General features: G+C 36.3%; 2 protein-coding genes and 1 long non-coding RNA gene across 7 annotated transcripts in view; all 3 read right to left on the bottom strand.

Moving 5' to 3' along the window:
• LOC112151497 (phosphatidate phosphatase LPIN2) overlaps positions 1-5,034 on the bottom strand; it is a 22,925-nt gene extending 17,891 nt beyond the window's left edge. The window contains exon 1 of the mRNA XM_024280459.2: positions 4,640-5,034. The gene's annotated coding sequence lies outside the window, so the exon portion shown is untranslated. The remainder of the gene's footprint in view (positions 1-4,639) is intronic.
• A 781-nt stretch (positions 5,035-5,815) lies between these two features.
• On the bottom strand, positions 5,816-8,026 carry LOC112151631. Of its 2 annotated transcripts, none has more exons than XR_002920162.2 (3): positions 7,849-8,026; positions 6,479-6,620; positions 5,816-6,399 (listed from the first exon to the last, which is right to left on the bottom strand). It is a non-coding gene; the product is annotated as an uncharacterized LOC112151631 (long non-coding RNA). The 2 variants fall into 2 exon arrangements; XR_002920163.2 differs by lacking the exon at positions 7,849-8,026 and adding an exon at positions 6,724-6,933.
• Positions 8,027-10,291: 2,265 nt separating this feature from the next.
• The window catches only part of myom1b (myomesin 1b), a 34,958-nt gene continuing 17,255 nt past the window's right edge, over positions 10,292-27,994 (bottom strand). For all 4 annotated transcript variants that reach the window (XM_024280639.2, XM_024280640.2, XM_024280641.2 and 1 more), the window contains 22 exons: positions 27,238-27,412; positions 27,044-27,165; positions 21,631-21,827; positions 21,413-21,539; positions 20,004-20,188; positions 19,813-19,927; positions 18,758-18,914; positions 18,580-18,686; positions 18,454-18,498; positions 18,227-18,363; positions 18,003-18,147; positions 17,471-17,530; positions 17,329-17,396; positions 17,135-17,248; positions 16,978-17,065; positions 16,867-16,905; positions 16,693-16,798; positions 16,457-16,620; positions 15,846-15,882; positions 12,019-12,041; positions 11,755-11,810; positions 10,292-11,679 (listed from right to left, as the gene is read on the bottom strand). In XM_024280639.2, coding sequence (XP_024136407.1) covers positions 11,422-11,679; positions 11,755-11,810; positions 12,019-12,041; positions 15,846-15,882; positions 16,457-16,620; positions 16,693-16,798; positions 16,867-16,905; positions 16,978-17,065; positions 17,135-17,248; positions 17,329-17,396; positions 17,471-17,530; positions 18,003-18,147; positions 18,227-18,363; positions 18,454-18,498; positions 18,580-18,686; positions 18,758-18,914; positions 19,813-19,927; positions 20,004-20,188; positions 21,413-21,539; positions 21,631-21,827; positions 27,044-27,165; positions 27,238-27,412 — 2,525 coding nt within the window. In that variant the 3' untranslated portion in view covers positions 10,292-11,421. The remainder of the gene's footprint in view (positions 11,680-11,754; positions 11,811-12,018; positions 12,042-15,845; positions 15,883-16,456; positions 16,621-16,692; positions 16,799-16,866; positions 16,906-16,977; positions 17,066-17,134; positions 17,249-17,328; positions 17,397-17,470; positions 17,531-18,002; positions 18,148-18,226; positions 18,364-18,453; positions 18,499-18,579; positions 18,687-18,757; positions 18,915-19,812; positions 19,928-20,003; positions 20,189-21,412; positions 21,540-21,630; positions 21,828-27,043; positions 27,166-27,237; positions 27,413-27,994) is intronic.

The raw sequence follows: 27,994 nt of genomic DNA, 5'->3' as shown, positions 1-27,994 counted from the left end.
GTGTTTTGTAATATAGAGTTACAAGAAGTCATGTAGTTTCTTCAAAAAGCAACAGACTATAATGTTTCAAGGTGCTATGTATAAATTACTGGAATTAAAAATTACTAAAATAATAAACTTTAAATTGAAGTTGTTTGTGATTTTAGAATAAAATAAGTAATGTCAGTTAATGTACTTTTGCCCTTTTGGGATCTAGGGTGCTTTAATAAAGTTATTTTTTTGTCCATTTATTTGACAAAATTATTTAAAAAAAAATGTTTATGTAATAAATTGTGTAATGGGTTTCTTTTTTTTCCTCCCCTATCAGTTGAACATTCAACATAACCTCTGCATGTGTTTAAAACATACTACACTACACTCGGTTATTGATCTTAAACTAATTGTTAAATTGAATTGATCTTGATTAGGACCTCAACCAAATCAGTTTGGAAACTCACCAATGTCCAGGGAGACTTCAGCCTCTGGTCCTGCTGGTCTACAAGAGGCCTCTCTTCCAGCTCCATTCTACCCCGACTACACAAAGGTGAGCCTCAACCTTCCATCTTCTGAAAGCCTCGCGCCACAGCTGCTATGACCCTTCATGCATTCTGGGGAACTGACCACCAACGTCTTGCATAACAGATCCTAATGCCGAACTCCGGCCGCTACCGTCGTGTTCTGTAAAATCTACATGAAGATTGCAAAACAGCTAATAATCTAATTTGATTGAGTAATTGTTTAATCTCTTACGTCAACCCAGATGCTTGAAGCTTAGTGAAAAAATGTAGTAGACTGTTGAGGGAAGATATCACTGCAACTGTTGATTATTCAATAATTAAGGCTTTAGTCACGTGCAGCTGTAGGGGGGTTGACCGTAAAGCTGCTGCAGGTTTTTGGGTTGTTTGGGTTCATGGGGGTCGTAGAGTGCAGGTGTGTCTTGCAGTTCCCTTGTGTCCATCTCAAGAAATGTCATGAAAATGGAACGTTCCGTTGTCGTGTGTACGGTAAATGTATTGCTAATCATTTCTAAGGATTGTGTCAGTAGCTGTGTTTCCTTTACAAATATGCGCAAAACTTTATTAAAGTTAGAGAAATTTTGAAAAATTTTGCAATTAGTGTTTCTATTCAATCATAATTGTGCAAATAGACACAGGCCAAATCACGCAATAAGTTATTTGTAAACAAGGATGTGGGCAAAACTTTGATTTACAGCGCTGACAGTCAAATTTCTACAATGGAACTATTCATCATTTATCAAAGGAGACGTCAGCGTCTTATTCAGCTCAAGGAGCGGCGAGCTACGTGGGAGCACCTACGGATCCAGCAAGGGCTGGTGCCGCTGACGGCTCCGACCTACTTCCTGTGGCACACCTGACTCGAGTCTGTGAGTCCAAAAGACCAAATATTTTGGGTTGCAACCAAATCTCGTTGGTCGTGACTTAATCTTGTGGGTTGCAACCAAATCTTGTGGGTTGCAACCAAATCTCGTGGGTTGCGACTAAATCTCACGGATCGGACCAAATCTTGTGGTTTGCAATCAAACCTCATGGGTCGTGACCAAATCTTGTGGGTCGCGACCAAATCTCGTGGGTCGTGACTAAATCTTGTGGGTTGCAACCAAATCTTGTGGATCGCAACCAAATCTTTCGGGTCGCTACCAAATCTCATGGGTTGGACCAAATCTCGTGGTTTGCAATCAAACCTCATGGGTCGTGACCAAATCTTTTGGGTCGCGACCAAATCTTGTGGGTTGCAACCAAATCTTGTAGGTCGCAACCAAATCTTTTGGGTCACTACCAAATCTCATGGGTCAGACCAAATCTCATGGTTTGGAATCAAATCTCGGGTTGTGACCAAATCTTGTGGGATGTGACTCAAATTTTGTGAATCGCAACCACATTTCGTGGGTCGTGACCAAATCTTCTAGGTCGCGCCAAATCTTTTGGGTCGTGACCAAAACTCGTGTGTCTTGACCAAATCTCGTGGTTTGCAACCAAATCTTGTGAGTCGCAACCAAATCTTGTGGGATGTGACTCAAATCTTGTGAGTCGCAACCAAATTTCGGGGGTCGCGACCAAATCTTCTAGGTCGCGCCAAATCTTTTGGGTCGTGACCAAATCTCGTGCGTCTCGACCAAATCTCGTGGTTTGCAACCAAATCTCACGGGTCGCAACCAAATCTTGCGGGATGTGACCAAATCTTGCGGGATGTGACCAAATCTTTTCGGTCTTGACCAAATCTCCTGCGTCTCGACCAAACTTCGTGTGTTGGACTAAATCTCGTGGGTGGTGACCCACGAGACTTGGTTGCGACTCACGAGAAGTGAGACAGGTGAGTCACTGGAAATAGGCTGGAGGTGTCTGCAGCGCCTGCAGTCTCTCGACAGATAAAGGGATTTTGGGAAATTGTGGCTGGTGATTTTACAGAGGAGCTGTGGATCCAACAATTCCACGCGTCACGCTCAACTTTTGATTAGCTATGTGATGCTGTGGGACCTCTTCTGGCGTCCACTAAGGTAAGCGTGGAATCTGCTTGTTGGTCACGTGACTCAAGTCACTCAAGAAACAAATGTTTCTATTGCAATTTTGCAAAATATGTCCACTTCGGTACGCTTCACAAACGCCCTCCTCCAAGTGCAAATTTGTTGTCCGATAAATGCCAGTTTTCCAAAATTGTTGCGTAAAACGTATTAGCGTAAAAGGACACCATGCGTGGCAGATGCGCAATTTCATAGTCAATGGAGATTCAACTAGTGACATGTTTTTGACCTACAGGTGATCCTTATGCCACACTCTACTCATGGGGTGGGCAAACTTTTAGACATTTGGGTCCCAAAAGGCTCTAAAATGTTGACAAAGGGGCCGTGGATGAGTGGTGGGTTTTGGTAATCCACTTTTTAAGAAAAAGAAATAACATAAAATATGGATGAAAACATGTCTTGATTTTCATTAAAAACTAAGATATATATTCTAAAGTAGCGCATTTTGGAATTTATATTTTAAAACTGTGACTTTTATTCTTATTTTAGTGCCAATTACACCAATGGTTTGATATCCTTCAGGGAAAAATGTAAACTTATAGAAATGCTGCATTCATGTGGTGTTGGAATGATTGAAAAAAAGTTACTTTAAGACTAAAAACACACATAAAAGTCAGAATAATTACAAATCCCGCAACACCACATAAATGCAGAATAACTTTCAACATCTAAACAAAGATCCGTGTATTTTATATCTATAAGGACACACCAATTTATAGGGAAAATAAAGCAATAATAAGGATTATCAATATGATGATTTAATAAAAGTTATTTTATACAATTCTGAACACTTTTAGTTTAGGGTTAGGGCTACATTTAGGGTAAATTGAATAATTCCCACTTCCTGTCGATGATGTCAGGCACCATCTTGTCTGCCACCAGGTCCCGCTCCATTTTTCGTCAGCACAGCCCCTCTTCACCCTTAAGGGGAGTTATAACTAAGGCTAATAAGCTTGTAAACATTGATGAAATCCAACATAAATGCAGATTACAGCGAGTGTATTGTGAACCTGCAATGTGCTCTTGTTCAGGCCACAACACAGAAATGTCTAGATAAGCATTACCAGGACACCATGCGCGGCAGATGACAATGAGGTCTCCCTGGCTCACAGTTCCTATGCCCTGCAGCCTAAATTCAGCACAAACTCTTTTGAGCGCTCTGCTCTAAAGTTGGAAAGAGAAAAAACAGAATCAATGCAATATTTCACCTCTAAATCTAAAGATAAATAGAAAACCAACCAAAGCAGAAGGTGAAAGTGATTAAAAATGAGTGTACTGTTTAAATATCAAACTAACATGTTTTCTTCAGCAAGAGGAAGATGCACTTCCATGTTTATTAGTTCAGAGTTCTTCCTCATTTACAGTTTCTGCTGACTCGTCGGTCCTTTAAAGGGGCCTTCACCGCTCCATTGAGCAAATCAGCTTCCATCCACGCCACTCTCGCTGCGTGGGGTGACTGGACCTTAAGAAGCATTAAGCCTGTTTACAAGATTAGGACAGATCCAGCTTCCCAACACTCGGCACGTTTCTCCCGCTCACGGTCCAAATGTCATTCTGAGCACCACTCCATCATTTCCAACAAATCTATTTATTTATTTGTCTGATAATTAGCTAATTACATTAAGCCCTTACTAATTTAATATAAAACAATGAGTACTCACTGAGAGGTTTGACTTCTCTAAATAACCATGAGGTGATACTGTCCTAACACAACAGGCTGCTTTCAAATGTCTTCCAATAGGTCTATATTTATAAATAACTTTATTTTAAAGCACTCTAATTCATAATATTCAACTTTTATATGCGCACATGCACATTTATTTTAATTATTTTTATGATTTGATGCAGAAAACGTCAGTAATAAACTCATGAGGCGTTCAAGGACAGACGATTCGGTTTATGGGTGAACCAGAATAAATAATAAACTAATAAAAGTGATGCGTTTAAAATAAATAAACATTAATGTGAAGTTTTAGAGACATTAAAGTCTCCAGCAGAAGTCGCGACATCCAAAGTATCCGTTAAGTCAGAGGCGGATTTAGAAGCAGCTTGAAGCAGAAATGCGTTTGTCTTCACGCAGCCATGGCTGTGTGCGTGAATGCGGCGGTGAAGACATCCTACCTGCCGGAGGAGAAGAGGGGTCACCCGCAGGCGGACACGCCGACAGACCGAGCGACCGTCACTCCGCGCCTCAGCCGGGAAAAGCAGCGACTTCCTCCGCTGCGCTGCCCAGAGCGCCCCGCGTGACGTCACAGTGACGGAGGAGAGCAGGTGACCGTCACTTTCACTTTGATGCGGGGATACTCCCGCAAAACGACATGATGTTTATTCCTTCTGTATTTTTTGCTATTTGTAATCACTACAATAAATAATAACTATGACGTATAGATTATTAATTTAAAGTTTGTTTTATTTTTCGTTTTTTTCTGTTCAAATTTGGTCAATATTATTGACAATTGACATTATATTTTTTTATTCAGTTGCTCCCACTGTAATGTCATCTTTTTTTTTTCTTTGAGAATTTTTTATCTATTTTACTATAGGCGCACAAAAATTTTGGTGACTGTGGTCTAGGCAAAATTGATTGATTGACTAAATGATTTTTTTTGGTTTCATTTAATAATTAATTGACAGATTCATCAGACTCATTAATAATAAAAAAGGCTTTGACACTTAAGTCACATTTAATTAAAAAATAATGATTACTAACTAAGGTCAAGTGGAGCTTGATTTATTGCTTAAAAAACGGAAAGAAGCAAATTTATGTAATCTACTGAGGTTTTTCATTTGAAAGTTTTGCATTTTTCCCTAATCTGGTTCTGATCACATCAAGTGTAGATTTTATTCAAGTAACAAAACGATTGTTAAAACAATGTGTTCCTTGCAGTCTAGGACTGCTGCGGGTCATACTAAAAGTGACTAGGAGGAAACTAGGGATTTGATTTTTTTATGTAATTGTGGTAATGATTTTTAATCCTCAGGATCAACTTTTGCGAGATGCAATTAACAAATATGTAAGAAAGATCATTTCAGAAGTTGAAGTAATTAACAATACTGTACTACCAAGTACTTAGAATTTTACAGCAGCTGGATAAAGAGATGGCCCAGTTGGCACCGCCTCCCAGTGAGGGGCACAGTGAGCCTAATCCAGTGTAGGGCAAGAGCCATTATGTCCCAAATCTGGGAGTGCATTCAGACTGGGGATATTTGGTTTGCTTAAAGTGAACCAGAGTTTATTTCCCCTGATGACCCAGGACAAATTTTTAATCTAAAAACACCAATATGGACCCTGTTCCGGGACCAAGAACTGCTCTCGGACCCGTCTTTTGAGGTGGTCTCAGTTAGTTTCCATTAGAACCGAGCTCCTGTTTTCTCTCTCTGAATAGGCTCCATACTCGAAGTGGAACAACTGGACCAAAACGGTCACAGTAGAAGACAAACATTGTCTTAGTATTTTCTATGACCGTGAATTGTAATCATTCTGGCACAGTAACCTCACGTTTTCCTCATTCAAATGCACTTTATTGAAATGAAAAAAAAAACTGAACCCAACAACTGTTATTTTCCAATTACTGCACATCATTAAAAGTTCAGTAGTGTACAAAAGAGTGGTCTTATTGTAAAGGAGGCATGCAAATATATTAGTGTATCTATTTATAATAAGTGCAAATCAAATACTGTATATCATTACTGTGCTCATTCAGTGATTGCAGTTTGTGTCTCGGGTTCTTGTTCAGACTCTGCAGGATCTGTCGGCTTCTCAGACGTGTCTGCGATCACCGATGGGTCACTCAGAACTTTGTTATCTTCTGGCATTTTTGACTCCATCTTTGGAGGATCCAACACTTGGTTCTCCACAGAAACTTTCTTAGAAACGGAATCTGCAGAAGATGAGTTGACTTTACTGTATTTAAGCCATATAGTTACCATAAATTTAAATCAGAATCATACTATTATTACCCTTCCGCTTCTGAGTTTTTGCTCCAACGACAGAAGTTTTCAACTTGTCCTTTGGAGTGTTTGGGCCAAACACAACGTTCCCTTCGGCGTCGGTCCAGTAGGAGGTCACGCCCAAGTCGGGTGTTCCCTCTGTAACATCAAGCTGAGAGAATGGAAAATGAAGTAAGGCAATGTCCTGAAATCGAACAACAAAGTCAGCATGAAACACATCGAGATTGTTTTAAAAAGTGATGCCAGCTACTTACCCAAGTCGATAATCTAGGCCTCAACTATTCCTGCAGAAAACCTGAACTTTCACGATGCCTAATTTTTCAAACTTAAATTATGTGAAGCCATTACACCAATGAAGAACAAATCTTAGACTTATATTCTTTAGTAAAGCTGTAGCATCATATTTTTTTTAAAAGTCTTAGTCACATGCACCCTTAACGGAGGATGATCAGACATGTGCTGCGGGTTTTTGGTTGTCCAGACGGATCGTAGAGAGGAACAGCCAAATCTTAAGACAGGGGTGTCAAACTCAATCGCACAAGGGGCCAAAATCCAAATCACACTTCAGGTCACAGGCCGAACAGGACAAGCATTTATTGATCATTCTAAAACTACATTTTAAAAACTTTAAAACCTTAACTTTTTAACATAATTATGAACAAGATATATAGCATTACCTGTAATAATGCTAGTGTGAATGCTGGAAGCTGAATTTGGCCACTGAAGGAGCTAGTGCTGATAGCTGAAGATGCTGAAATTGATGACTAAAATTTCGAACCATCACTGAAGCTAATATCAGAAAAAGCTGAAGCTGATAGCCAGCTAAAATATTAGCTAAATGTCTAATTAGCCTAAAAATAAAATAATAATAAGCTAGCCAAAACCGTTAGCATGTAGCTTGTAATATTAGCTAAACTTTAAAATAGCCTAAAAAAGCCTGTAATAGCCAAAACAGCTAGCGTGTAAATGTTAGCCCAACTCAAAGATAGCCTAAAAAAATCTTGTTAAATGCTAAAATAAACCAAAAAGCTGTCAGAATGACAATTTTTTAAACTTTTAAACTGTAACTTTTTAGTATAATTATGAATAATAATTAAAAAAAAAAAAACTTGAGCCTTAAATAACTTTCAATATTTTAATCTCCATAAAAATATATTTTGTTAAAATTAGACAAGTTAGAAATAAGCGAAAGATAACATCGGGTAATAATTAACAATAAAATAAAATCATCTGGAGGGCCGGATAGAATTACTCTGAGGGCCGGATCCGGCCCCCGGGCCTTGATTTGACATGTGTTTTAAGAGGAGCACAGGTGTGTCTTAAAGCCCCCTTGAGGCTCATGAATTCACCCGGAGAAACGTCATAAAAATGGGACTTACCGTTGTGGTTAGTGTATCACAAAATATTTGTAAGGATAAGGTAAGTTACATGCACCAATGAGGTATGGTTGATAGGGTGGTGACCTTACGCCAATCTCTAGTTGTTAATGAAGTACAAATACTAGCCCCTTACTGATTACACATCACTTCTTCTTATTTTTCTTTATCTGCCGTTTTCTAGCGTTTGTCTGCCACCTACAGCTGGAAGAGGTTTGGTGCAAATCTCGCAAATCTTACTCCAGGCCTTTTCTGTCACAGCTCTATTACAATATATGAAAAACTTGGTGTCATATAACTCCGTCCAGGCACAACCCACATTTACTAATGTCTCCTCCATGATCGATTTTGAAACGGTTGGCACTTCCGTGTTTTGAAAGGGACCACATCCGGCGTCACTATCAAATCTGAGTCCTGGATTGGTCAAAGTTCAACCTGGTTTAACTTTCGACACACGTTCAATCATAGCACGTTTTTTCTCTCCCTTACTTACCCTTACGTGTTGCTCAGTTGTTCACTATGATCTGTCACCCGCAGCACGCCCATAGAAAAAATGTGAATGAACATTTTCCGTCTACAGGCTCACTGGGTTAATCTTAAAATGTCCCCCACAGGTTTGTACATTTTTCACCCGTAGACAGCCTGTATTCACTCATAAGGGCAATCATGACTCGATTTTTCCTATTTTTATCAATAACTGGAGATTTTTATTTATTTTTTTTCTAATCCTAAAAAGTGAGGCCTCCTGCTTGGCAGCATCATCTCCAAACTCTGGAGGGAACAAACCATCTCCTGCCAACATTTGAGTTTTTAAAGAGCATTCATTCATGCCTAAAGCGACAGAAGTTTTCACAAATAGTAATCGGTTCCAGTTGTGAATCAATGTGTTCATTTTAGCTGGAAGAGGGAGCAGAGCCCAACAGTTTTCAGAAGTATGTTTAGGTGTTATAGTTGATCCTAAAGTTGATTAGAATAAATTATTTTTATCACCAACGTCGTTAATAATCTCCTTTAGTTGTTAAAGCTTTTTTCTTCTTGTGTTAACATGGAAATCACAATTCAGTGATTTAATGTTGGCTACATGAATCTGTGATTCAAAATGATTTGTTGGGGGGTTTTTGTCGGCTTCTTACTCAACTTTTTTTTTTTTTTTTGGGTAATCGTTGATTTTTAGAGTAAAATTATAATTTTAAGTGCCAAAGTTAGAACATTTGGAGGAAAAAAAATAAGTCAGGATCAGTATTATGCAGCCTACAACCTCTGGATGACCCTAAAACAAAGGCTAATTATCAGAATAAGAGCCATGGGGTTTACAATAATTCATCAATTTGTTTTAGTTAGTTTGGTTTTCAACTTAAACTCATCTTAATTTTATTTTTTGAACTGAGATTATCTTCAATTACTAAAAAAATATTATTTTTTTTCCTTAACCCCTTTATGACAAATCTCACTAATTCACATTAAATTCAAAAACACTAAATAATTTAGTATTTTATATTATTGGAAGTAAACTCAGGTATGACGGGGTAAACTGCTGCCTAACCTTTAACCTCAAACGGCTGCTTCAACACTCAACTAAAATCATCACATTTCACGTAAGTGAACAAAATTATGATAAAACATTTTAACCCTCCCCATTAGAATTGCTCATTATTAGAGAGTCGTTACTGAAAAGCCCTTTAAGTATATGACTGCACATAGATAATGTTAAATAAAAAAAAAGCAAAAAACTGTGTACATTTAAGTCACTACAAAAGATAATTTCAATCTTATTTGACATGTGTGTACCTTATTTTGAAGAAAACTGAGGTCAAAATGAAGGGGAAAAAAGCATTTTCAAAAAATATATGAATTTACATTTTGTAATTTAATTATTTTAGATACTTAAAAAGGACAGTTTTATAAATAAACTGCATAATGGAAAGAAAATCATAAATTATCATAAATCATAAATTTAGACAGTGAAGTTGGGCTTCACTTCTACGTTTTGGCTTTTAAAAACAGCCCCAAATGTCTCTTTTAGTGCTAAAGGTTGCAGACTGCTGGTTTAGATCAATACTTAAAACAGGATCAACTCCGAGAAAGAGTAAATCTAGTTAACATATGGAGATGAGAGGCTTATTAGTTATTTTATTGTAGTAGAGTTGGTAGTTATAGCCAACATTCCAAGTCTGGCCTTTATTTAAAACCTAAAAAACAAAAATAGTATTTGCTCTTCATCTTTATCCCTGAGGAAAGTATGTTTTTCTGGTTGTTAGTTCTCATCGGGGTTAAACAGTGAGGCTTGATTTATCCATGCTGGCTGCAGATCTTAAACGGCGTCCAACTCTGGACAGCAGAAACTGGGACAGGGAGTGAAAAAAATGAACTAGAAAAAGAAAGAAGACTGTGAGAAGCTGAAAGTGAACCAAAGTGAGACAACTCAAAAAAGGAGGAGAAGAAGGAGGAAGTAGGGAAATACGTGCTTCTTTTATTAGTCTCATCAGGAGGGACAGGAAGTGAATCATATCTATATATATTAACAGTGAACTCTCAGGCGTCGTTGTTGTAGCAACCATATCACTGGTGTGATACGGTTGCCATGACAACAGTGAATTACATTAACAGCAGTGATGTTCTAACATACACTGATTACTACAGACAGTGAGACAAAGTGATGATCACGTTCAATACAGTGAAGGTGAAAGGATGATTTTGATACATTTGCTTCTAACTTCCTTTTCATTATTAGACAAACCGTGAAGCTTAGCTTCTACAAAGAAGTTCAGAATTCTGGGGTCCTTGCTTGACCACATTTTTTATCTGTGTTTTGCAGCTATTTAAAACAACCCTGGCAGAACTTAAAGACCCACTCCAATGTAAATGGTATTTTTAACATGTTGTTTCTCATATTTATTGTTTAAATCGTGTAGCGGCATGAAATGCCTGCCAATGCCTCCCCATCATGCGGTGGTGGTTGTATTTGTGACCATAGTGTTACAGGAAAGGGGGCAAGGTTTTAAAATATCTCAAAAGATGATCAGAGTGAGTCTTCAAGTAGGAAGAAAAAACATCTCAGAGAAGAAATCTTCAGCCAACTCAAATTCTGTCAATGGGAATCTATGATTTTGCATCAACTTATATCTTCATCATACCAGGGTGACCACTGCTTGGCCTAACAGATGAATGGTCTTATTGTTTTAAGTCAAAGCATCAGGAAAAATAAAGATTTCTATATAATAAAGATTTCCAAAGTTTTTATCACTGTGAAGCTCACATAAGCATTAGCAAATGACAAAAAACCAAACATTCATACTATTTATTGACATTCCACATTTTCCTTCATTAACTAACCAATCTGTTTGCAAAGTTAAGCCTGATTTTCTTTTTCCAACACTTCATGGACTTTATTTACTTATTTATGTTGTTGTATCAGTGACCGATTGATATTATCATGTTGTAAAACTGTAAATAATATTTCTTGTTTTGGACTCCAAGCTCGTTTTCTCTTCAAAGCACCTACATTTTTCAAACCCTTTTAAATCGTTTCCCATGTTTGTCATTTACAGATATTTACCATAAGACTTGGACCGCTCTTTATTTTTTCTTGCCGGCCTCTTCGGGGATGAAGACACTTACGGTGAAGTCGCCGCTCTCTGTGCCGTACTTGTTCTTCACCAGGATGCTGTATTTGCCAGAGTCTGAGGTGTTCACAGCAGTGATGGTGAAGCTGGCGAACTTGCCCGACTCAAACTTAAGGATGCAGTGCTCGTCAGATGTGATCTCCCTGTCATTCTTCAGCCAGGTCACCTCTGGCACTGGGTTACCCGAAATGTTGCAGGTCAGATTGAGAGCCTGTGGGAGTCAGAAGGGTTGCAACAGATGCCAGGAAAGGGGGAAAAAAACATGCCAGATATAAACTGTGTTTACCTTGCCCTCCTGTATGGTGACAACATCAGGCAGACCTCCTGCTACCCGGGCACGATCTGGAAAAATATGTATTTATCTATTAGAAAAGTTCATAAAGACTTAGCAAATGCTATAGCAATCATATTTTCATGGCAGGAAAAGCCAAGATAAACTTTTTCATTGAATTTGCTTTAAAATACAAAAATATATTAACTAAGATGAATGGAAATCAGTACTTTAAAATAAAATTCACATTTTCATAAAGAAGAGCAAATGTTTACTTACTTCTCTCTGCTGTGGCAGCAGCTCTAAGGGTGTCAAAAAAGAAAACAGTAGCATGGATTATTATTTTCAGGTTTGAATGTAATCATGTGCATTTGCATCATATCTCCTTATGAAATCATATACATCTATGTCAAATAAATTAAAAAAATCAACTTGAACTTTAAATTAAAAATCAAAATCAAGCTAAAATTTTTAAAAAATTCAAATCCAAATTTGAATTCAGAATCAAATTCAAATTTGAAATAAAATTTGAAATCAAAATCAAATTCGAAATCAAAATCAAATTCGAATTCAGATTCAAAATCAATTCAAAATCAAATTCAAATTCGTAATTAAATTCTAAATCAAAATCAAACTAAAATTCAAAATCAAATTCAAAATCAAAATGAAACTAAAAGTCAAAATCAAATTTGAAATCCTTGTCAAAATCAAATTTAAAATCAAATTCGAAATCAAAATAAAAATCTAAGTTAAAATCTAATTCAAAATCAAAATAAATTCAAATTTAAAATCAAATTCAAAATCAAATTCGAAATCAAATTCATAATCAAAATTAAAATCAAATTCAAAATCAAACTCAAATTCAAAATCATATTCAAAACCAAAATTAAAATGAAATCAAAGTCAAATTCATATTCAAAATCAAATTCAAATTAAAAAACCAAACTAAATTCAAATTGAAATTCAAAACCTAATTCAAATTCAGATATAAAATCCAACCCAAAATAAAATCAAAATGAAATGCAAAATCCAAATCAGATTTAAATTAAAAATCAAATTCAAGATCAAAATCGAAATCAAAATCAAATTTAAAATCAGATTCAAAATCAATTCAAAATCAAATTCAAATTCGTAATTAAATTCTAAATCAAAATCAAACTAAAATTCAAAATCAAATTAAAAATCAAAATGAAACTAAAAGTCAAAATCAAATTTGAAATCCTTGTCAAAATCAAATTCAAAATCAAATTTGAAATCAAAATCAAAATTAAAATCTAAGTCAAAATCAAAATAAATTCAAATTCAAATTTAAAATAAAATTCAAAATCAAATTCGAAATCAAATTCATAATCAAAATTAAAATCAAATTCAAAATCAAACTCAAATTCAAAATCAAAATCATATTTAAAACCAAAATTAAAATAAAATCAAAGTCAAATTCATATTCAAAATCAAATTCAAATTAAAAAACCAAAATAAATTCAAATTGAAATTCAAAACCTAATTCAAATTCAGATATAAAATTCAACCCAAAATAAAATCAAAATGAAATGCAAAATCAAAATCAGATTTAAATTAAAAATCAAATTTAAGATCAAAATCGAAATCAAAATCAAATTTAAAATCAGATTCAAAATCAAATTCAAAATCAAAATCAGATTAAAAATCAAATACAAAATCAAATTAAAGAATAAAATTAATTCAAAATCAAATTTAAATTTAAAAAAACAAAATAAATTCAAAATAAAATTCAAAGTCAAATGCAAATCCAATTAAATCAAAATTAAATTCAAATTTAAAATCAAATTCAAATTCAAATCAAACTCAAATTCAATTTCAGTATCCAGGTAAAACCAAATTCAGATTCAAAATCAAATTAGAAATCAAATTAGAAATCAATATCAAATTTGAAATCGAAATCAAATTTTAAAATCAAAATTGAAATAATTTTCAAAATTACATTTAAAATCAAATTTAAATTGAAAACCAAAATACATTCAAATTGAAATTCAAACCTTAATTCAAATTTAAATTCAGATTTAAATCCAACCGAAAATCAAAATCAAATGCAAAATCACATTCAAAATCAGATTCAAATTTAGACAAATCTGAAATCAAAATCAAATTCAAAATCTAATTCAAAATCAAAGTCGAAATCAAAATCAATATCAAAATCAAATTAAAAAAAAAGTTCAAAATCTAATTCAAATTCAGATTCAAACTTCCAAATCAACTTCAAAGTCAAATTACTAATCTGAATTCAAAATCAAATTAAGACTAAAACTTAAATTCAAATTTGATTTTAAATTCGAATTTAAAATAAAAATCAAATTCAGAATCAAATTCGAAATCAAAATCAAATTCAAAATCATTTTTAAAATCTAATTCAAAATCAAAATAAATTCAAATTCAAAATCAAATTCAACATCAAATTTAAAATCAAATTCAAAATCAAATTCAAAATCAAATTCAAAATCAAAATCAAATTCAAAATTATAATCAAATTCAAAATCAAACTCAAATTCAAAATCAAAATCATATTCAAAACCAAAATTAAAATAAAATCAAATTCATATTCAAATTCAAATTAAAAAGCCAACATAAATTCAAATTGAAATTCAAAACCTTATTCAAATTCAGATTTAAAATCCAACCCAAAATAAAATCAAAATCAAATACAAACCAAATTCAAAATCAAATTGAAAATCAAAGTCCGATTCAAAATCAAATTCAAAATCAAATTAAAAAAACAAAATTAATTCAAAATCAAATTCAAATTCAATTCTAATCAAATTCAAATTCAATTTCAGATCCCAGGTCAAATCAAATTCAGATTCAAAATCAAATTCAAATTAAAAAATGGGGCTGCACGGTGGCGCAGTGGTTAGCGCTCTCGCCTCACAGCGAGAAGGCCCCGGTTCAAATCCCGGCTGGGACCTTTCTGTGTGGAGTTTGCATGTTCTCCCCGTGCAGGCGTGGGTTTTCACCGGGGACTCCGGCTTCCTCCCACCGTCCAAAAACATGCTTCATAGGTTAATTGGTGTCTCTAAATTGCCCCTAGGAGTGGATGTGTGAGTGAATGGGTGTGTGATTGAGGCCCTGAGACAGACTGACGACCAGTCCAGGGTGTACCCCGCCTTCGCCCATCAGTAGCCGGGATAGGCTCCGGCACCCCACGACCCCGAAAGGGACGAAGCGGTCAAGAAAATGGATGGATGGAAATTAAAAAATCAAATTAGAAATCAAATTTAAAATCAAAATTAAACTAAAAATCAAATATAAATTCAAATCAATTTCAAAAACAAAATCAAAATCAAATTCAAAATCTAATTCAAAATCTAATTCAAAATCTAATTCAAAATCTAATTTAAATTTTACCCTCTCAGTACTGTAGCTGCAATTAACCAATATTGATCCATATATAAGGCGCACTGAATATTTAGGCAAACGGCTGATTTAAAAAAAAGTTTAGGCTTTTAAGTGTGGAATATACTGTTAATACTTTATAAAATAATTTTTTCAGCACCAGCCTGGTTCACCCTTATTCAAACAGATCATCTGAATAACTCTAAAACTACTGTAAGATTTCTGGATTTTTTTTGTTTCTTTTTTAAACTTTTAAACTCAATGACTGAAAAGTAATATTCTCTGCAGACTTAGCCTTTTTATTACTTTGAAAGGTATATTATTATTAAGGTAAAGTTTTTTCTTAGCCATACTCTTAAAAGAAAAAAACGATATTATCGGGATATGTATCGTATTGTGAGATGTGTATTGCGATACGTATTACCGCCAAACTTGTCAATACACACCCCTACCCACAACGGAAATCTCACATCATCTCACACTGGTTTAAAGAGCATAAAAAAGTAAACTTTACTCTTTCCTACTGCTAATTCTGAAGCAAATTATTTAAAGGCCTTCTGGTAATCTTTATGACTGATGTTTAAGGCCTTTATCACATGACCCTTACGGGTGCAGTGGTTTTTTGGGTTGTCCTGCTTGCGAAGGGTCACAGAGAGGAGTGGCTGCATCTCAAGGGGAGTGAAGGTGTGTCTAGCTAGTTATAAATGAAAATGATCACTGAGGAGTTTTGAAAAACTTACTTGAGTCTCTGGAATTCTGCAAAGGCATCATCAAACGCTGCAAAAGAAAAATAAGTCATAAACAAACCTCAAGAATTCACTGGAGTAATCAAATGTTAGCAGAAATCAATGGAAAATATAGCATTCAGTTAAATCTGTTCAAAGACAAACTATCATGAAAATTGCGGGGGGCTTTTTTTTTTACATGTTATTAGGCCTTTTTCTGATGATGGAGGAGATATGTAAAGAAAATAAAGCTCAGAATTGCATTTCTGAGTATTTATTTATTCAAATTTTTCAGAATCAGGAGTTGATAAAAAAAATTCTGTTGGGTCACAAGCTTTCTGTTATGAGGCATCAGCAACGGGAAGGGGAATAGGGGCGGGGCTGCTGTATGCCAAAGTTCCTGCCCACAACTCTGAGGGAAATTTCTGATCAACTTCGCAGAATAAATGTTTTTTGATTTTGGCTAAAAACTCCAAAATCATAATTATAAGACCACTGGAATGCCTTAAAAATAGTTTAAAGATGATCAGAGTGGGACTTTAAACATTCCTGTGAACTGTAATTGCAGAAAAAGCAGGTCAACCCCTCAACTACCACTAAATTGAGCCCACAAGCAATGATCTCACCTTGACCAGAGAGTTCCACAGTCCTCCGGAGGCCTCCCTTGCCGTCGTTGAACTCGATGGCGTACTTCCCCATGTCTTTCTCCGTGGGATCGGTGATCTGAAGCCACAGCTGCTCTCCCACCACGCCACTCTTTATGCGGTCGGAGAAGGCGATGGCAGAATCCCTGACGGAGAGGAAACGCGTCTTTAAAACAAAACCCCAACACAACTGTTCCTGATTTTCTTCGCAGACCCACTTGTGCTGCCATGTGACCTGGAGTAAATCGTTATAGTAGCTGACGAAGGTGTAGAGCCGGATGCCCTCGTCTGTACTCGTGATCTTCAGAGGGGTCGAGGAATTGGCTGTAAAGACGAACATGTTAGCACTTCAATACGGTTAGATTCTTTTAGGGAAGATCTTTTTTTCTTACCTATGTAGCTGAACACTTCATTCATTAAGTCTTTGAAACCTTAAAAAAAGAAAAAAATAGTTTGGTTGAGGTAAAATTGGTGGTAAAGTTTTAGCTTTCGAGTGACGATACCTTGATCTACCAGACTGAGAGTAGAGGTGTCCTGTCCTCTGTCATCCTTCAGGACAACCTCATACACACCGGAATCCTTCTTGGAAATCTGTCAACAAGAAAAGTCAACCAGTTGGAAATCAGGATGTTATTTACTCAGAAAAGTTGAGTGTGTTACCTGAGCGATCTCCAGCTTCAGAACTCCCTCTGTGAAACCCAGCTGCTCGTCTGCTTTGATCTGATGCTTGTCTTTGGACCACAGAGCTGAAGTGTCCTTCTTTATGTTCCCGACCTGACATACAGAGCAACAAGGAGGTGATTTCACAGATTCATGATAAGAAATCTCGTGTTCTCCCTGCAGCTGTAGCTCACCTTGCACTTCAGTACGACGCAGCACTCTGGAGACACCTCGTACCCCAAATACTCGATAAAGTGAGGACCTGAAACACACGAGATGCTTTTAAAGACCAGCACAAAGATGAACATTTATACTGACAGCTGTCAGGTGACGTACCTTGCTTTCTGAAATATTCTTTCCTCTGGAACTCAGATTCTTTCTGTAGTTGCTTGAAAACTGATCAGAAATAATACAAATATTAATTAAAATGTGACAGTTTTATTGTTGTTACATAAATTTACATGTTACATAAGCCAATTAATTGAAAAAATTGGGAGCTTAATTGTTAAATTTGTTTTTTTGAATATAGTACTTACAAAATCAGGAGATTTATTAAATAAAATTGAGACGAAAGCTTATTATCATAATTAAATTAACTAAATAAAACTTTTCCTTGTTAAATTAAAATGTGGATAGTTTTTATGAGATTTGTTAATCTTCTCCCAAATTATTTCAGTTTGCTTGTAAGTCCAGAAAATATGAATCAATGTTTCTTCAAATTGACAACAGTTTTTATTTATATCCTTTTTTTAGTCTTTACATATACTGATTTGTTGGAGAAAACCTATGAATGAAAGCACTTTCACTTTGTTGTTTACAAGATATTTTTTTGGAAAAAGCTTTGATTTTGACTTTTGTTTAAACTCACCATCACCAATCAGCACCAAGCTGGACTGATTTGTAGCTTTTCCATCCTTCAGTTGGAAGGTGTAGGTGCCCTCATCTCCAGGGGTCAGAGACTCCATGACCATCTCAATCACGCCGCTGTTTTTGTCAAAGTTCATCTTGTATTTCTAAAAAGGAAAATCCACCCAAAAAACATCACGATCAAAAGTTCATAGAATCACAAAGAGTCAGCAGCTTAATATGGACCTCGCCCTGAGAGACGACGTTGTCATTGAAAACGTAGTCGATTTTGCCGTTCGCTGTCATCTGCTCCGCCTGCAGCCAGAAGCGCACTCTTCCCTTTTCCAGCAGCTCCACGGCCAACTCTGATTTCAGTGGAATTACTATGGAAAAAAAGGAAAAACATGAAATGAATCAGTAAATATGAACAGAAACGGCTATTGTCCATATTTGGAATAGTAGGATGAATTTACTGGGAAATTTGTGGTCATGACTGATCTCCAGCAGCCTCTTCAACTCTGAAAAAATCAAGAGATTGATCTTAAGAAATGCAAATAAAAGCATAAATTCAGTATAAATATTCTCATCTTTAAACCGACCTTCTGTAGAGAAAGTGTAGCTGGATGAAGCACCATCAGTATGGGTGACGAGACACGAGTAGATGCCGATGTCTTCCTCCCCGGGAGTATTGAAAATAGTTTTGGACCTGTGGAGTGAAAAGGCATTAAAACCGACAATATATTTAATAAAATTACCTTTAAACGATCCTCCTCTCACTTGTTTGCTTTGGTCTCGATAGTCAAGCGGGAGGACTCTGTGATTTCCTCGTAGTTCTTGGACCACACAAATTTGGAGTCGGGAGTTGTATCGCAGCATTCAAAGTTCAGGGAGATGACGCCTTCATCGTCGACTTCCACGACGATCTCTTTAGTACCTAAAAACATAAAAAAGGAGGGAAATATTTTGCTTCTCAAAACAACTGTAGAAAGTAAAATCCCTTGTTATAAAGGAAAAGATATAGTAGAATTTATGGAGAAGAAGTGACTGAAATCCACTAATTATTACTTATAAAGGTATTTTATATCACCGATCCTGACACAAGGAAGTACATAATTTCAACCAGAGTAATTTAGAATAAAAAAAAAAATTCAATTGAATTTAATCAAAATTAAGATTCTTAACAAAGTCAGCCAAAAAGCCTTGATGGAATAAATTAATTTTAAGTGATTCCTTTATGTGATTTAATGTCCCTAACACAAGACTAAGGTTATACAATCTAAATTAACCTATTATAAGTCCAACTTATTATATTCTTATTTTTAGACCACAATCATCCGAAAGGATTGCATTTTTTGGAGTATAAGTTGCAGTTTTTTGCTTATTTTAGCCATTTTTTTTACTTATTATTATAAAGCCTGTATTTAACCAGCTATTGAGAACATGTTCTTATTTATTTAACAACCAGGTGCAACTTATATAGGAAGTTTTTTCTTCTTTATTGTGCATTTTTTTGGCTGCTGCGACTTTTATTCTGGAGCAACTTATGGTGCAAAAAATATAGTAATACTAGAAATACACATTTTAGGAGAAATTTGCCTTTTCTAGATGACAGGTAGGTGATAAGAGTATCGTTTTCCTAAATCAAATAAGTCTGATTTCTGAAACATAACCACTCTCACCATCATAAATGACGCTTTTGATAAAAATAGTATCTAGATTAGAAAAAAGGAGTTTCATTTGAGATGTTAACTTAATATGAAATGCTTTACAGATCAAATTGTAAGTTACATCTTGCTGAAAAGTTATATTAAAACGCTGTGTTTTTTCCTAACCTGGTTTGGTCAGAGCTGGGATCGGTTCTGTGACGTCTGAGGCTTTTCCAACACCGGCTTTATTCTGAGCACGCACCCGGAAAACATAGGTCTCCCCCTCCTTAAGGTTCTTAATCTGCAAGGTAACACAAGAGTTAAGATGTCACCCGTGAGAAAGACTCTGGCTGAGACGTGGCGGTCCTGCTGGACACCTTGATGAACTGTTTTTCCACAGCCTTGGTGTTCACTCCTCTCCAGGCCTCCTCTGGTGCGTCTGCCTCCTTGATGTCAACGTAGAACCCGTTGACGGGATCTCGGCCCTGGTAGACCGGGGGCTTCCACAGCAATACCAGAGAGTCGCCTCGCACCTCCCTGATCTGCAGGTCATGAGGAGGTCCTGGGAGGGGGAGAAATGAGTGCAATTAGAGGAAAAGAAAAATAATTGATTATTATTAGGCAAATTGTAGGAAAAATAATTCTTGCAGGTTATAGAAAATTCAACAAGAATTTGTTGAATTTTATTCTTTTTTTCCACAAACACATTTGCTAATGTACAAAAACATTTTCTTTAACCAAGTTTACCAAAATTATATTTATGAAACAAAATAATAGTTTTAAATCTGACTTTGTCCTGTGAAGATTTATTTAAATCTTGTTAATATGCAGTGAAAATCAAGCAAATTCAACAAACTGAAAGGTTCTTGCTTTCTCTAACTGTACGAAATGCAAAATCCAAATCCAAATTTTCCACCTACCTCTACAATTAAAGGGGTATTTGAGGTGAAGAGATGTCCAAAATAGTTTGGTTTTTTTTACGTTAAGTTTTGTATCCCTCCGCTTACTTGCTAAATTTTACATCCACAAATGCACAAATTTCTTGGAGGCCAAACTATATATTGAATCAATCATTAAAAAACAAAAAAAACAAAAGGTTGTGAAATGTCTTGAAATTTAATTTCAATATAAAATTATTATTTTTAAATGTAAACTCAGCAATTTTTTTCCTACTTTTATTTACTCACTTAATGAAGTTTTTTGATTGTTTCTACCCTTCGCTTTTTATGTTATTTATTTTTTAAATAAAAAAGTTTAAACTGTTTGTATAGATGTACAATGTATATTAATGGCTATTTTACAGTTTTTTGTACTGAACAATAAAGTTTATTAAAAAACAATCCCTTCGCCAGTAGGGCGAGTATTGATGACATCATCAAGTGGGAGTGTCTTCCGAAACAGACTACTTTCCCTAAATCTCTGTTTGTAGGGCTAAATGTAGGGGTAGGCTCCGAGTTGTGGGCGGGATCTTTGGAGCAGAGCAACCCCACCCCCTTTACCCTCCCCATTGCAAGGAGCTTGTGCTCAAACCAGTCTATTTTTTACCACATACTTACACGTTTTTTTAAATAGCATTTTCTTGTATGTTGCTGCAACAATTTGAATAACTCAGAAATGTATTTTTGAGTTTATGTTTTTTTTTTTTAAATAAATGTCTTCAATCATCAGAAAAACGCCACAAAAACATGTTAAAATCTTTGAACTCAAGATGATCTAATTTCTTTTTTTTAATAAGTTAAGACAATATATTTAAATTGTTAGCTTATGCTGCATTGGTGTCACCAACCTGGCACAGCAATGGTCCATTCCTCACACAGGAAGGTTTCACTGGGCAGTGAGGGGATGCCGACACCGGCCATGTTGGCGGCCCGCACTTGAAACTGATACTTCTTGTTTTCCTGCAGGTCGGACACCTGAACACAAACACACGGCGGATGAGCTCCCCCATAACAGTGGCTCCTCAGATCCAGACCTGGATGGAAGGCTCTCCTCGTTTATACCCACCCTGTAAGCCCTCTCGCTGACCGCCTTGATGTTGGCCTCATGCCACTTCCCTGGAACGCCATCAATGACCTCACGGTAGTCCACGAAGTAGCCGGTGATGTCTGCGCCTCCGATGAAGGTCGGCTGCTTCCAGCCCAGCACCATGGAGTCCCTCACACACTCCAGAACAGAGATGCCGTAGGGTGGAGCAGGTGAGGCTGGGACAGAAAACTGTAATTAACACCCAGTGCCTCAGCATGGAGGCTGGTATACCTGGAGACTGGAAAAGGAACCATAGAGTTCATAAAAATCTATAATTTCTATGTATTATATTGATGGATTTTTCTCAGTTTTTTAGGTTTTAACAAAAAAAAACCCAAAATGAACACAGCAAAATTATATTTATAATATAACAAGAACATTAGATGAAAAAGTGTCATAATAGCACTTATAATTATGATAATTTATACTATCATAAACAGAGAAATAAGAAAAAGAATAATAGAGCAAAACTTGACGTGTTTTAAATCTTCATTTGGTATTAATCTTTTTTTTTGTGAAAAAAAACTAATAAATTATATATAATAAAATAAATAAATATGTATATAGAGATTGCTTCAATGCATGTTTTAATGTAACACTTGGAATTATTGATGATTATATTGTTTATTATTTATTATTATATATTTAAATTAATTTAAAAATGATAAAGATGCTAGTTTTTCCTTAAAATTGTCATTAAATTCAATTGTTTCTTCACACAGATACATATATATTTAATACATGTATAATTTTCTTTATTTTGTATTTTATTTGGAGTTGTACATCCAACAAAAAAATCAATTGAGATGCTTAAATATATGTTTGAATAAAAATTACACTGAAAAAAGTGAAATATTGAATCAATCAACAAAAGATCCATAATTTATTACACTTGAAATATTAAGTGTAATTTAAATTTAAATTTTGAGTTGATGGTTTACTCAACTTAAACATTCAATTGGATAAAAAATAGTATTTTTAGATGTAACAAAATACAAAGATTTTATTATTTTATCCATTGTTTCACTTTTTACAGTGTAGCTGGAAACACTGCACCCTGACTGATCTGTATGTGTTTGTGGGTCGCCTCTAAAAACATTCGGCCCACATTCAGATCAATCTCAGAAAAAAAAAGACTAGAAGGAGCTTGTCTATAAAAAGCTTCTTAGACTCCTATCAGAAGAAACAGACCTCCAGGAGAGCCTGCCATCACTTTCTCATTACTGAATTTCTTGAAATGAGTAATGGACTTGAAATCCAATCAGTATCCATGGCAACCGTTTCCTGCCGCTTTTGAAAAAGACATTGAACGCCTGCTGTGGGAGAGTTTTGCTAAAGCATCAACAAACTTTGTAGAATAATTGTAATGTCTCAGTTTACGGTTTTGGCTTTTCTTTTGAAATGGCTCACAATGATTTATTTATTGGGTTTTTTTTTGCGTTTAAGAAACAAATTGATATATTTCAACATTGTTTGAGCGTCTCCTTTTAGGAAACCAGCTTTGAAAACCTTTGGCAGCTGTTTAAAGGAATTTGAGACAAAGAGAGAACTGTCTCCACAGCACAGCTGACAATAAATCTCCACATCACAAACAAACAGGATCTTCTCTCCAAGTGCAGGTTTATTTTTGGCTCAAAGATGCCAAACCTTGAAGGACTGCATTCCCAGAAAACCCTCAAGTCAAGAGTCCTGATCTGGTGGTGCTTGACTGACTTACTATGAGGTGGAGACAGGGTAAGATTGAGTGTTTGTGTGTTAGGGGTGACTGACCCCAGGTCAGGAAGTGCCAGGAAGCTTGATTGTGCAGTTTAAACCATGCTGAGGTGGTCATCAGCAGAGACTTACCTGTAAACAAGTCACCTTTGTGGTTTCGTTGTCCACCGATAAACATTTTTTTACACTTTAAAAGCAGATATTAAAGGTGGAAACTTTTCCTCAGATTTCTGAAGCTCACCTTTTTGTTCTCCTCTGGCAGCATCTATAGAGACCTTACATGCCACCTGGTCCTCACGTTCATCAACTGTCTTTGTTGTAGCAACTTTCCCGTGACTAGTCGCCACTTTGGTGAAGGACTTACGTGTCTCACTGACCCTTTTAGCACATGCATCTTGACCATTTTTGATCAACTTTGTTTCAGCTTTAGTTTCCTCCTCCTGACAGTTCCGTTCCAGATCGGCAGAAGAGTTTCTAGAGAACTTACGTGCCTGCAGGCCGTTTGGCTCATCGGCCACCCCTGCATTGTGAAAACATGCAACCGTGCCAGTAATCAGCTCAGAAACCGAGTCTGTGATAAGGTTATCCACCAGGTCAGGGGCCCAGGAAACACGCCCCCCTTCGCCTGCAGCCCTGGCCCCCTCCCTGCTTTCAGTGTCAAGGGGACACTGGACAGTTTCATGCACAACCGTCCAGAGTGGCATGTGCTCGATTAGTTGGCCCGCGTTACCCCCCGGCCCTGTCTTCAGCAACACACCATGTGGGATGCCGCCCCCTACAGGTATTAGCAGAGAAAAGCAGAAGAGGCAAAAATGTTCAGTTTTTACATCACAAACCGTTAAAAGAGTAAATAATCAATACACAAAAACAAAACAGAAATGTACATCACATGAGCCTGTAAACACAGAACAATGTCTTCACTTAAGTGGGAGTGAAAATGAAGACAAGATGACGAACAGAAAACATCCAGATTAGGACTGAAGATCATGCAAAGAGGGCAGAGCGGGAGTGAAAATACCTCACATTTCCAGCAAAGTGATCGAACAACTAAAGAGTGTTGGGCTGAATGCTACAGTCAAATTTTTTCTTACTTTTTTGACCTATTGACCAAAAACAATCACCTAAATGAAACCAACATTTGAATTAAAAAGCTAGAAATAATATGATTAAGGCCTTATTGTATGATGATTTTTAATAGAGCCCAAATATTACACATTTTGTTTGGTAAATGTTTTAAAATACATAAGTGGCTATATTTCATTCGCTGAGTGATGGGGAGAATTATCACATCAAAACCTGAAGCCTTAGTCACCTGTATGGGAACTGGGAGTTTTGGAGTTGTCCGGAACGTGGAAGGTTTAGAAGAATGAAAATAGTCTTTTTTGTGTTTTTAACATGCTCTTGTAGCATTTTTCTCATAGTAAATGTCACATATAAAATAATTTAAAATTAAAACTGTGTTTCTGAGTATTTCTTAAGTCAAATTACTTTGGATCAGAAAACTGGATGCTTGAAAATGCTCTGACTAATGATGTAATTTCTGACCAAAGTGTGTAAAGTGTGAGACATGACGAGCGTTCAACGCTCTGGCTTTAAAAAATTGGCTCAAAAATTTACAACTGGACTAATCCAACATTGCTCGTTATTATTTTTGCGCCGCTACTGTTAGCTTAAACTCAAACAGAGCTCTCAGCGACGGGGAGGGGGCGGGTTGCTCTGTGTCAACAGTCCCGCCCACAAACCAGAATTGTATTTCTAATGCGCTACTGCCACTGTACAGAAAGTATGTCTTAAAGAAATTATAAAGTCTTTTCGATTTTGGCTAACAGCTTCATAAACAAAATTAAAAGGTCACTGGGAACAATTTTACGATAGAAAAAAATAAGGTTGGAGTGGGACTTTAAGGCGATTAAGGTGTAATTTGTCAGGATGCACTTTTTTGACTTTTAGTTTCACATTTTATTTTTATTGTCTGAGTAGTTTTGCATCTTTGGTGGCTGTTTGAATTGTTCTGAACTTAGTGTATTTTAGGATTTCCATTTCAGTAAAAAACTGTTTATGTTTCCTTAAACATCTGTTGAAAAAATTAATAAAATTGTAATTAATTTTTCTAATTTGCCCTAATTTTGGATGAAATTATAGACAATAAGTAAAAATGTGAGCAATTCTTGTAATTTCTGTAGCAAATGTGTACACTTTCATTTTAGAATATTAGTCAAGATGGTGAGTCACAGAACAATAACATGCTGTTACCATGCAGCAGTTCGGGGCTGGTGGGGGCAGGCCCGTGTGGTGATACCTTTTAGCACCGGGTGGGGTTGCCGACACATTCTGTGTCCAAGGAAGAGGGGAGGGAGGAGGTGGTGTGTGATGCTGAGCCGGTTTGTATCAACCGCTGAATTGGATCGAACCGATCCAAAAGAGAGGAAGTCTACAAGTCCTGACCCCGACCCCGCCTTGAGCAGGGAGGAGGTGGGTGGAGATGGTGGGAGGACACTAAGCGGTGTATGGCAACGTGACAAAGGGCTGTATAAATTGCTGAATGTAGAAGGGAGTGGATGGGTGTTGAAAAGGACTGAAGACATCTTTCTTTTTATGAATAAAAATTAGTTCTGATCGCAATAAAGTGATAACTTGTGGATTATTTTTTTCCAGACGTTAAATAAATTTTAATTTAAGTCAGTGTAAAAAAAGCTTAAAATAAACCAACCTTTTGTTATTTTTCAAACAAAACTAATCCTAAAATTACAGATTTTTCTTTTTTAATCTTATTCTCAAAAACATTTATTTCTATGTTTGTTTTTTAAATTGGTTCTTTTTAATAAAAAAAAAAACAATATAATATTAATCTACTAAAAAAATTAAACACACGACTCTGTAAAACACTAAATACTGCATTAAAATCATTGACAGTATATGAGAACTGGACTGAGTGATTCACCCCCTCATTTTCCAAACAGGAAGTACCAGCTGGCTCCACATTTTTTTCTGTAATGCCAGTTATTCAAGTCATAAACTGACCAATCCATGAACGTAGGTGGTTCCTACTGGCCCCATGTAGGTCGCCTTCAAGTGGAAGGGGTGTGGCCTCACAACATGCTCACTCCTGATTGGCCAGAGTGTTTACCATAGAAATGTTGATTCAGACCGACTGAAAGGAATCACTGCTCATTAGGGGTGTAAGAACATATCGATTCAGTGAAATATCACAATACTTTATTTGGCGATACTTGTATAGATTTAAACTACTCCCAAGGCAATATTTGATTTGTTATTTAAACGCAAATGTGTACTTCAGTCTTAAATTTGTTTTCCAATATTTCCAAATTACCAAAATAAAAGCACCATATATTTGCTTGGGTAAAAGCATCTTGTTTATGAGATGTAGTTGCAGTGCTCAATGTTCTGATCATTAAATAACATGTATTTTACAGTTTTACTAATGTGGTAATTCTTAAGTCATAATAAAAAAAATGAAGTATTGTCTGGTACTGTCTTGGGACATATCGGGATTGTATCATGACACATGTATCATCTTATGGTATTGCCAGACTCTTGCCAATACACACCTCTACTGGGTATTGACGACAGTCCAGTTCTGATATACAGTCAATGGCTAAAACATATTTTCTATCATTCCGATTTTTTTTTTCTTAGTTTAATTTTTCGTGTTGCTCACCAATCGCTGCCTTCACTTCCACAGGCTCTGACACTGGAGAGAACTGGCTGAGTCCTGCTGCATTCACTGCCCTCACTCTGAACACGTACTGTTCTCCTGTCACCAGCCCATGGCAGACGAACCTAAAGGCGGGAAAGACGTAACTTTTAAAGTACACATGCACAAACAGAAAAGAGAACAAGGAGGGATTTTACCTGGTGGCCTTAACAGGCTTGTTGTTGCACGGCTCCCAGACGCCACTGTCCAGAATGCTAGCCTCGATGTAGTACCCCACCAACTCTTTAGCATCACTAGACGCTTCCCAGCTAACAACAACCGATGTGTCCGTGTTTCTGGTGGGAACGACCTTTCCTGGAGCCGATGGGATGTCTGTGGTGAGAGGGTTCAGGACTCATTACTGAGAGGAGAAACCACTGCTTTTCATGACAAATAAATGTTTACGTTTTAGGTATAGAGACAGAAAGTATTGCCTTATAAATGACACAACCAAAACATTGTTTTTAGTGCATTTTTTTCTACTTTAGTCAAACTCCAAACCTTGAGGGCTTGTTCTCGAACTAAACAATCCCTTTCGATTTTCACGTTGGCAAAAAATAAATAAATAAATATCTGACCCAGGTGATCAGCTTCAGAGATTTCTGGTGCTACATTCACACGTCACAACAAGCACGCCGCTCTGTCTGGATTCACCAGATCATTCAGTCTTTCCTGGTAAGGTTTACTTCACTCTTTTAATGGGAGCTCCACCTGGGTTACGTCCATTTTTAAAGTTACTTCTGTCTATCTGTGGCTCAGTTTAAAGATTAACCCAAGAGAGCAAAAATTTAAAAAAAGCTGGAGCTGGAGCAATCACACTCGCTATGATAGCACCTGCAACCGCTCTCCGTCTGCCAGGACCAACCACCAACAGGCCAGCATTGCGAGCTGGGACAGCCTGGTCAGTGGACCTCG

This window comes from Oryzias melastigma, linkage group LG20, assembly GCF_002922805.2.
Source record: "Oryzias melastigma strain HK-1 linkage group LG20, ASM292280v2, whole genome shotgun sequence".
In the NCBI taxonomy this organism is placed as follows: domain Eukaryota; kingdom Metazoa; phylum Chordata; class Actinopteri; order Beloniformes; family Adrianichthyidae; genus Oryzias; species Oryzias melastigma.
The sequence above is the reverse complement of the archived record's forward strand: the minus strand, read 5'-3'. Positions and strand labels throughout refer to the sequence as shown.